At 30.3% G+C, this 12,153-nt stretch overlaps 1 protein-coding gene and 1 pseudogene across 1 annotated transcript; one reads left to right on the forward strand and one right to left on the reverse strand.

Annotated features, from left to right (window-relative positions):
- Positions 1-1,981: 1,981 nt before the first annotated feature.
- LOC111899446 (transcription initiation factor TFIID subunit 11-like) lies at positions 1,982-5,381 on the reverse strand (annotated as a pseudogene).
- Positions 5,382-6,366: 985 nt separating this feature from the next.
- Positions 6,367-11,389, forward strand: LOC111899382 (glucan endo-1,3-beta-glucosidase, acidic). The gene is made up of 2 exons (XM_052771753.1): positions 6,367-6,521; positions 10,331-11,389. The coding sequence occupies exons 1-2, from the start codon at positions 6,461-6,463 to the stop codon at positions 11,299-11,301; spliced, it is 1,032 nt and encodes a 343-aa protein (XP_052627713.1). The 5' UTR covers positions 6,367-6,460; the 3' UTR covers positions 11,302-11,389.
- The last annotated feature ends 764 nt before the right edge of the window (positions 11,390-12,153 follow it).

A 12,153-nucleotide genomic window follows, 5' to 3' on the forward strand; every position in this document is an offset into this window, starting at 1 on the left:
CCCATGCAAAAATGCTCTTTTTGAAGTCTGAAGCCGATTGACAGATCAAAAACTACCCATCTCAACCAAGGATAAATTACGATACTACGAGCTAACCATGTTCTCTATATCTGATGCACAACTTGCATGACTCATACGCTTCTTTCTCGGACCCACCAACATCACCAAGAGCTCGATCTTGAAACAATAAAAGGGTGGATGCATCTCCTTTTGAACAAGCTTGATATTTAATCCATAATCCATATGGGTATGTTGGAAACAATGGCATCGAACCCAGAACCACCACCTCAATCGAAGCTCAAAAAAGAACACTCACACAACTGATAATCTGATCTCTTAACTGTTATCTCTCTTAATCTATCATTTCTCGCATAAGAATCCATTGTCTCTCACTCTCTTGCCCTTAGCGTCTCTCACAATCTATCTTCAGCCACATATAACACACACACACACACACACATTCCTTCTTCAAGCTAGGTTTAGTTACATTATAAATGGTCTGGTGCAAGTGTAGCAACAAAACAGGAGGAAGAACTCCCTTCCTCATGCCATGTTGCTAACAGAGGGGGCAAGATGCCTGGTTTATACATATTGGCAGTTATAGTTCCTACATTTCGATCACTTGACAAATATTACCCCACAACCTTATGTTTAATTCAAACTAAGTTTCTGAAATGCACCTTTAGACCTTTATAATTCATTTTTCATCCATTGATGTTACTATAAATATGATATTATTATTTTAAAACCTTAATTATTTATTTAATTAAATACTTGACCCTAAATGCCAATAGAAATCTTATAATTACTTATTTAAATTAATTAAAACGTTGATAATAGTATATTTACATATATATCTCTTGAAATAATTAAACGAATAGAGGATGTTATATACATTTATCGCCGTCATCAAGTAGATTCCCTTACACAAATTGCCGACGACATCACATTCACAATAATGGCACACTTTCGTTGGCCCATATTCACAATTTCTTGTGTGGCGGGATGAAATATGTAGTGGTGATGCGTATATTAGAGACGAAGATAATGGCTTTTTATTTTCAACAAGGATGACAATGGTAGTGGTTTGATATAAGGGAATAAGATAGAGGCTTAGGTTCTTTGATGGAGTCCAAGACATATTGATATCGTCTAAGAAAGGGGCGAGGGTATCTGGAATGAGAAAAAGAGGTTGATGGGATAGTATGGGTGCATTACTAGAAACAAGAGTTTAGAGATAGACGAATCCGTCGCAAATCCGTCGCTAAAGATCATTTGCGACGGATCAACCACAAATTTACTCCATAGCAAATTAAAGGGTGGCTAATGACTTAGCAATGGATTTAGCGACGGCTTAGTTTTCTCTTGCGACGACCTTAGCGACAGAATATCCGTTGCAAAATGGCACTTAATACTGTTATTTCAGACCTTAGCGACAAAACCTAATAACAATATTCCATCACTAATCCCTTGCAAGCATCTATATCTATTTTTTTAATCCGTCACTAATCCCTCTCAAACTTTAGATATGATTTTTTTCGTTTCATCGCTGATCTGTAGCAAATTTAAGATGTGATTTTTTTTTCTTTCCGTAGCTAATCCCTTGCAAATATATAATATCATATTTTTGTTTGTTTTGAATATAAAACAAAATAATACCAAAAAATCAAATAATTATATAATCCCAAAACAAATATTAACATTTAAATACCAAAAACATCCAATAATTATGCAATCTAAAACAAAACTTTAACAATAAAATACCAAAAGAATCTAACAATCAAAGTTTACCAAAACATCCATAAACATCAAATATCAAAGTTTAACATTGATTGATATTTGATTTCAAAGTAATGTACTATAATTCTAAATTTCCTCTCCTATTTTGCATTTCCGCATACACCTTCGTTGCTTGATATCTTGCATCCAAAAGAATGATCATAATGGAATTGGATTCCAATTCCCATTCAATCCCACGGAATTAGGAGAACCAATTTCGACTTAGTTTTTCCTGCAATGGAAGGAGACTTGGTTGCTTGATGTCTTCTTGTTTTTTGTTAGATTCAGGGTCTTTGATGGAAGCAATGCTTTTCTGTTGATGAAAAGGAGATTAGTGTCTACTCATTTGAAACCAAATGTAGGACTGGAAAGGAATTAAATTTCGATTCCAACTAAAATGTAAATGATAATAAACATCAAATTGGTCTTGACATGGGCCCTTCTCTGATTTCATGCAACTGCCTTTATCAGCACAAATGCAGTTGACATCAACTAAAATTTTGAGTTACAAATACACCCAACATGTGGTCAGACGGAATGGAATGGACAAACGAAGGGAATAAAAGGTAACATAATGAATCTTTAAAGTACTCACTTGTCCTAGTTGGCAGCATATATATTGAACCTTGGACAATGTCTAAACACATAAAAAAGATAAAATAATCATTAAAAAAAGATTTTCCCATAATTTGAAGATAGAGTTACAACATTAAAGAGCAGTCAAACCTTGGTCAACACATAGAGAATTCACTATATACAAATTTGAGGTAAATGGTTTAAAAAATATAAATGATAAAGGGGGAAGAAAGGAAGAAAGTTACCTTATGTTCTATTAAAGGAACTTTAAGAACTTTCTTGTTGATGCCTCTTTTACTGCATGGAATCAATTATAAGATCGGGCATAAAAAATTAACTACAATCTATTGGATTAGAAATTAAACTTACATGTCCCTAACAGCTGATCAAAGGTCTTTTCCATTCTTCCCCAGAGGATGCACACGTTCATCGGCTGAAACAGGTTTAGGATAAATTAAGAGACTACTTATCAAAATTATTCATGGAAATTAAAAAAGAAATAATGGATGACCTCGGATCTGAAAAGTAAGAGGTCTAGCATTGTTCACTGATGGTTGACTTGCCATCCTAGATATAATTCACCAAATTTTATATGTGCAAATTGCAAGAAATAGCAACATACTTTACTCTTGTTATGATTGTTATTTTCTTTTTAATTTTTATGATTATAAAGAAATGAAATAAAAAACCTGTTTTTAATTTCAGCACTCATAGCCATAAAAGCTTTTTCCACATTGGTGGAACTTTTAGCACTTGTTTCAAGGAATGGAATCCCAATCTCATCAGCAAATGCCTACACTGTTAACTCTTTTTAGTATTTTTCATTCACTTAAACTATTTAAAAATAATTAACATTATTTATTACCACAACTTTCACATTTGTTGATGTTTAGCCTCAATTTCCACATCTTTAATATCCATCTCCCCGCATACTTCCTGTGTTCATACACAACTTACATTTAAAACATGAATATAAGATGTTAGATAGATTTTGTGACACGGCCTTATTGGCCCTGTCTCCTTTCTCTCTGTCATCACTACCCTCGCTGCAAATATCACAATTCATTTTTTATTTACAATCATTAACAATGACAAGGGCAATCATGTCATTTGCACAAAAGATTGTAACTTTTGTCAAATTGACATCAGTCTCTATCCTTATCCAATGCATGTCAAACACAGTGTATAGTGTACCTATCTTAACAAGTTCACCAACAAATATCCCGGATACGACAATAGTCATTGGCATTGAAATCTTGGCACTTCCAGTAATGCTGGCTAATAACTATATAAAGAAGGATTATTAGGCTTCATGTGTTCATACTCATTTTTCAATTACAGAGAAAAAAATACCCTTTTCATGTTTAATTTATGAAATTCAGATCTTTTGAAAGATTCATACCTACTCATTTGTTCCTCAGTGAACTGTGATAATATTGACCTGGAACATGTATATAAAAACTTATATTATTATTCCTGATGTTAAAAATGACTTTGAAGGACATATATGTAAACTTACTGCATTTTGGCCATTTTGTCGGGGTCTCCTGTAGATGGGAATTTTCCAAGTTCAACATCCATGTTTGCCTCTTCTTACTCATCGTCATCTTCTTTGCTCTTTTGATTGGTTGGGATGGCTGCTGAAGTTGAGGTCAACCTGAATCTTGATTTTGGTTGGTTTAAAGGATGAATACTGCTTTCCAAATCATCTTTTTGGGAGTTGATATTTGGTTTATATGATAGAGTTTGCGCCACAATCTCATCATGAGTGTCAGGGGAATCAACCAAGGATTCATCTAATTCCTCAAATGCTACTTCAACAGGATCTTTTGATTGCTTCATGAAACCTTGTAGAACAACTGTTACAAATGGTATCCTTTAAGATTTAGCGACTGAGTTGCTTTTGTAACCATTGAATGACACTATGCTTGAGAAAACAAATATACTTTGAAAAATCTTGAATAAAGAGGTGCTTTATGTGTTTAATTTTAGCATTAAAACAACAATGTAAGGCAAAATTTAGGCAAAAATGTTTTGTTTTTGCAATCAGAGATGTTTCTTTGATACTAACAGTCAAGATTCGTAGCTTCAAAATCATTTTAGTTAGATTTAAGTAATGTGAAAGTACTGACCAAATATATAACCGAGAACTCCTTGCTTTTGTTCCCTATCGAAAACGATGAAACCTACAATGGTGATTGATAAAGTTTCCACCAGCTCCCTTTTATCCTCACTCGCGACCCAAAATCCAAAAACCTAAAATATGCATTGACAAATAAGCGTGATCAAACTATGTATAAAAGTACATATGCATGTAAAAAGAATTTTTATTCATCATCATGATAATCAAGAAAAAAACTCACTATGGTTGGAAGAAAAGAGAGAAATCAATCTCAATCATAGATACAGACAACTACTCACAAAAGATGATGCCAAATCCAAATCCAAATCACAAACTCGATGTAACTGAACAAACAAATAGCAAATCAAAATACTACCTCACTCTGTTCATAAGAGTATCATAATTCATCAGCAACACCACGAACTCACGATGAGCGAAAACTAGAAGAGAAAGCCCTTCCAACTCTAGCAGCGACTAGGGATGCCAGGAAATCAGGAATAACAAAACTAAAAATCGAATGGAATGTTTATAAGAAACGAAGTTACAAAATTACAATACTTGATGACACAAGCAAATATCTAATCATATAAAGTGTTAGGCTATATAACACTATTATTTTAATCAATAGAATTAAGACTTCAATTGACAGGGGATAGACTTTTACCCTTTCAAGGAGTGACACATTCTTCTGTGACACCTAAATTATATTCATAGCAATTTCATCCAAAATTACCTCAAATTTATTCAAATTTCATCAATTGTAACATCAATTCACAGCTAGTACTATCATCTAACACATATAACACATAACAATGGCCTAAAATTATGCAATTCATCCACAAAAGTTCAAATTTACCTCGAAGTTAATCGGATTTGTAAGAATAAGAGCTTGAATGACCACCATAGTTTTCTAGCAACCAACAGATCAAAAGGCGTTGGCGGGAAACCACGAGTCAACGAGGAAGGGAGACAGACCGAGAGGAAAGCCACGCGGATGTTCTTCGTCGTTGCTTCAAGTAAACTTTCGTGAGAGGCGATACAGGTAAAAGAGGCGATGCAGGTGGACAGTGGTGGAGGTGATTTCCATGGCGTAGGATGGAATTGAGTCAATGCGTTGTGATTTAGGGCTTTGGGAGGAAATCGTGTTTAGGGCTTTCAGACGGAATGAAATTAAAATGAGTGAACGTAAAAGAAAAGTGAGCGGAATGAGAGAAAAAAAAAGTGTGGGCCTTTCAGCGATGGATTGACGAGGCCCAATAAAAAAAACTCGTGTTTTTAAGAAATCTGTCGTTGTTCCCTAGCTAAAAATTTGTTAACTTGCGACAGATTAGCAAGGGATTTCTTTTTGTAGAAAAAGTTAGATCAATCCGTCGCTGAGCCCTCAATAACCCATCACTGAATTTCTAAAACTAATTGAGTTGAAGGATTTTGTGAAATCCATAGTTGATCCCTCGGAAAACATTCGCTAATTAGCTACAGATTCTGTCGCTAATTTCGTCGCAGAATGTTAGGTTTCTAGTAGTGGTGGGGTAGGATATTGTTCTTTTCTTTTTGAATTATTGTTGAAATATTGAATTCAATAAAATAATGGAAAAATAAACAAAAAAGGCAATAGTCTTTTTAAAATTATTAGGAATAAAACCAAAGGAATTTTTTGAGTATAAACCTTTAATACAAGTTAAAAACTTTTTTTACTTTATTTATCGTTTTTGAAAAAAAAACAAGGACCAATTTTGCATTGTTGTCTATAGTATATAGACAAAATGAAACACTGTATCATAATCATAAAAATAAACAAACATATCTGAATATATTTGGCATATGAAAAGTTTAAATGTCTTTATCAAACTGAAACAAGAAAAACTACAAAAGAAAATATTAATAATAATAATAATAATAATATAATGAAACACATCCACCCCTCCTGTGACTAAAGTCTATATATAGTTTAGATGTCAATGACAAATTCCATAAACTGAACTTATGGCAATGGCACCACAACTCTTGCTACTTGGCCTGTTCATTAATCTACTCATATTCACAGGTATGTCTTCCTTTCTCTCATATATATATATATATATATATATATATATATATATATATATATATATATATATATATATATATATATATATATATATATATATATATATATATATATATATATATATATATATATATATATATATATATATATATAGTTTATTTGAGACATCTAATTTTGTGAGACCGTAAGACTAATTTTTTTACTGAAATATTCTAATATTGTAATGCTCGTAAAAATATAATATATGTAATATTCTAATACTACGGACGTGTTCGGCAAAATTAGCTGGTAGCTGGTGACTTGTAGCAGATAGCGGGTAGCTTGTAGCGTTTTGTTAAACGTTACATGAAGTAGCATTTGGATTTGAAGCGTTTTGTTTCAACTAAACGCTAGAAGATTGTAGTGCCGAACGCGGCTTTCTGTTCAAAACGGAGCGTTTTGTCAAACACTAAAAGCTAGAAACTCTCAAATGCTTTGTGCCGAACACGCCCTATATGTTTTAATAATATTTCAATATAAAATATGATAATAATATTGTTTTAGAATATTAAATATTACATATATTATATTTTAACAAACAATAGAATATTGTAATATTTAACTAGAAAAAAAATGATTTCACGGTTTCACAAAAATATGTCAGATTCTCAATTTAAATAAATCAATTTGTTGATTTTACAAAACTAACTTATAAGTAATCAAAACGTTAAAATATTATAAAATTAAATTGAAATATATTTCAATTCATATGTAAATTTCATTAAATTAATTTGTGAATGGTCAAATAGGTAAAATAATAACTCGGATTCACATTGTGAATGTTAAAATTAAAATATTTACAGTTTATATTTACAGTGTAAATCTGAACTGAGAGTTTTTTTTAATCGATGTTGATGTTTGTTAATAGATGACAAAAAATTGATATTTTTTGTATAGCTAGTATTTTTTTTTTTTTGATAAAAATAAACCTAAATATTGAAAAAATAAACAACAAAACGAAATGAGTTTTTTTCGAAAAAAAATGTCTTTTATTTATCAACATGGATCTCTATGAAAAGAGGACGAAAATTTGTGAACAACGGTATATTCTGTTTTTTTTTAAATGTGATTGTTTTGGTATAATCAAGTGTATGTACAATCATTCCCTTAGTCGTTGATCATTACGATTTTTTATGCTCACTATTATTTGTTTGATTCATTGTTAATAATGATTTTATATTTAACCTCATCCATATATACATATATATATATATATATATATATATATATATATATATATATATATATATATATATATATATATATATATATGGGAAGGGTTATAGGAAAACAAAAAAAAAAAAACCCTGAAAAAACCCTAAAAATCATAAAAATACATAAAAAAATACTTAGAGATCACAAATATTTTTTTTTGACATTTTTTACCTAAAAATCGCAGGTTTATTTAAAAAATCGCTGAAAAAAAAAATTCGATATTTTTTTTTGGTTTTTTTTTTAAATTTCAGCGAAAATAAAGAAAAAGCTGCGAAAATTCATAATATAAAATCAAAAAAAAAAAGAAAAAAGATTTGTGATGTCTAAGTATTTTTTATGTATTTTTATGATTTTTAGGGTTTCTTTTTTTTCCATAGAACCTAAACCATAACGGATATATATATATATATATATATATATATATATATATATATATATATATATATATATATATATATATGTGTGTGTGTGTGTGTGTGTGTGTTTTATATATTTTAACTACTTAATAACGGAAAAACGTGACTTAAAAGACATTAACTTAACTTGAACTGAAGTCAAACTTAATAGGATGGGTGAAGATTTTCAATTTTTTTTAATTTAAATGGGTCAATTTATTTAACCCATTTGGTGAAAACGTATTGAAGGATGTTAAAATGTTCAATTTGATTTTAATTTGTCAACTCGTTTGTATTTGATTTTATATTAATTTTTTATATATACTTTTTATTCGGCTTTATATCCTATTTAACTTTGTGTTAGCTCTTTGTTTTACTTGTATTTTAAAAATAAAATGGGTTAAAACATATTTAATTTGTTTATTTAAGACGAAGTAAATCCATTTACTCAGCATGTTTTATTGGGTTGTGAAATCTCAATTCATTAGATTATACATATTACATATTAGATATTAGATTTGGTTGGGTTGATACTTTAAGTCAAACTAGTTAAATTCAATTTTTATACATAGTGTGGTTTGCAGTCTAAGTTGTGGTTCTATTTCTATGTGGTTCGGTATGGTTTCTAAGACCCCAAAACCAATTGATTGTAGTTATATATATTTGGGCTTATACTAAATCAAACACAAATATAAAGAGGCTTTGTTGTGAGTTAGTGACTAAAATGTTAGAAAATATTGAAACTCCATTTTCAAAACGAGTTAAGATAATATTTTTGTACCCAAATATACACTTCGTAATTCATGAAATTAATTCTTGATAAATTTTCTGAATATATCAAAATAATAGCCACAGTCATAGTGTTATTATTACCATTAATGGTTTTTTCATGACAAGCTTAAGATTTTAAAAGCATATAATAGTATTATTTACATATTAAAAAAAACATATGGATCAGTCTTTGGTATGTAGTTTTTACGAATGGTATGATACCATTTTTTCGTGCGGTATATAATGCAAAACCGTATCACACCATAAATACCAGATTTTACGAAATAAGAAAACACAACTTTCCTTATTTGTTCAATTTTGCCTTTTTTGTTACAACTTTTTCAATTTTTTTTTTCATTTTATAGTTCGATTTTTTCTCACCTTAATAGTCATTTTTTATTAATATCTTATTTTTCTTATATAATAATTGGTATTCTATCCTTCATATATACACCCAACAAATTTTGTTATCGTTAATTTTATTAGCAACTTAATGTAACCAATTGTTTACTACAAAATGTTTTATTTACAACCAGTTTTATTATTTTTAAGATTACGAATAACTAAACAATATATTTTTTTTTAAAACAAACTAGGATTTTATTAATTTTAGTATATGATTATATAAAAAATATAAAAGATAATAAACTTAGGGTTCATATATGTTTTTTTGACATAGTATTATTATAAGTTTATCAAATTATTAAAATTTTTATTTTAATTCTTACAGAATACAACTCAATAAAAATACGGATAACATTCTGACAGAATGAGAATAATTAAGAAAAGTGTATAATAATCTTATAGACGATTTAATTAGTGAAAATGCTTAATAATTAAAATAATTATATAAGATTGAACGTATTCATATTATCAAACACCATATTTTCTTTGTAATTATCACAGAATAACATTATCCACACGTCCACACAATAGATGTTAGTCCACATTTGAACCTCTCTCTCTGTATATATATATATATATATATATATATATATATATATATATATATATATATATATATATATATATATATATATATATATATATATGACAATTTTGTAAAATAAAAAGAATAAAAAGTTTGACAAAATTTATAACAAAATTTAAAACTTGAGACCAAAATATAAATATGCAAATGACTAACATTTCAAACACATAAACCCTTACTAAAGACGGTTTAAAAAGTTTGTTTCATAAAGTAGTAATGATCCTCACACAAAAGACTATCTCCTTGCATAAATTGATACAAACTAAAACAAAGATGTCCAAATATGCATTCTAAGTTCTAACCATATTTTTTTTTCAATTTAGTAAGATAGTTAAACATAAATACATAAAAAAAATATAAAATATCTAACAATTTAATTACTTGATGCAAAACAGATACACAAGCACAACAGATCGGAGTATGCAACGGCCGGCTAGGCAAAAATCTTCCATCGGAAGAAGAGACAGTAAACTTTTACCAGAGGAACGGCATAACCAGGATGCGAATCTACGATCCAAATCCAGTCACTCTCCGAGCCCTCCAGAGAACCAACATCGAACTCATACTTGACGTTCCAAATATTGAACTTGAGTCCCTCACAAATCCATCCAATGCAAGAACTTGGGTTCAAAACCACATTCAAAACTACCCCGAAGTCAAATTCCGGTACATCGCCGTCGGAAACGAAGTCGACCCAAACAGTGATAACACTGTTAACCGACAATATGTCACCTTCGTACTTCCGGCGATGCAAAATGTTCACCGAGCTATTGTAGACGCGGGATTAGATAAACAAATCAAGGTCTCAACAGCAACCTACGCAGGTCTGTTAGAGAACGCATATCCTCCAAGCGAAGGCGTGTTTTATAAAAACGTGACTAATACATTTATCGGGCCGATTATTACGTTTCTAGCTCAAAACAATTTGCCAATGCTTGCCAATATCTACCCCTATTTTGCTTGTCAGCGTAGCGCTGATGTAAATCTCCAGTATTCATTGTTTACATCGGGTCCATTAGTGCCAGATAAGGATTTAATGTATTCTAACCTTTTTGACGCCATGTATGATGCTCATTATGCGGCTCAAGCACGTCTTGGTGGAGAGAATGTGGAGATTGTTGTGTCGGAGAGTGGATGGCCGTCGTATGGTCATCGTGTAGCGACACCGGAAAACGCCAGAACTTATTATCGGAATTTGATTGCACATGTGAAACAGAGGAACGGGACACCGGCGAGGCCTAGAAGATTTATAGAGGTGTATTTGTTTGCCATGTTTGATGAGAATTTGAAAACTGGAGATGTCGTAGAGAGGAATTTCGGGCTTTTCTATCCCGATCAACGATCCAAGTATCAACTTGGCTTCTGATTACCAAATCCATTATATAGTCTAATTAATGGGTTTTCTGTAATATTTAATGAATAAATCATGTAATAAAAAACTCTTATTGCTTGGATATTTCAATTTTACAATACATATGTTATTATACTTTGGACATCTCAAATTTATATAACTTTTGATATAAACAATGATGTAAATCAATTCCACATCAACATTATATTTTTACGTAGAAATGGTGTTATGAATAATGTCACATTAAATTTGGTGACTTTTTTAGTAATTAAGGGGGTGTTTTGATAGGGAAAAAATATGGTGTTTATTGCTTATTGCTTAATCTCATCGCAATAAACAAATTTAAGTATTTTGATAGAAGTTTTTAAAAATCAGCTTATTGCAGTAGGAATAAGTTAAATAAACTGATTTTAATAAGCAATGGGGGAGTGTTTATATTATTGTTTATTGGTTATTTTACTCATATAAGTTGTTTTGTTTGCCAAACACTTAAAAATTTTATTGTTTATTGCATATTTCCACCGCAATAAACTAATCCAAACACATTTTTAAAAAATGTTTATTCCCACCGCAATAAGCAAATAAGCAATAAGCTAATAAACTAAAAACTATTCATCCAAACACCCCCTTAACCAAATTTAATATTGATGTTTCATCGTTTTAAAATCGATCATTCAAGTTTAAGTATATAACCCTAAAGTTTCATGCAGCAACTTCATTTGCTTTTGTCAATTGAAGCTACCAGCAACTTCATTGGCATTTTTGCGTTTCATTCTCGTATATATGATCATTATAAAAGACATATTCAAGAGCATAGTATCAGTATAACTCAACTCAAATATATGGATTATAAAGCTGTTGGAGATG

Source organism: Lactuca sativa, chromosome 1 (genome assembly GCF_002870075.4).
Source record: "Lactuca sativa cultivar Salinas chromosome 1, Lsat_Salinas_v11, whole genome shotgun sequence".
Taxonomy (NCBI): domain Eukaryota; kingdom Viridiplantae; phylum Streptophyta; class Magnoliopsida; order Asterales; family Asteraceae; genus Lactuca; species Lactuca sativa.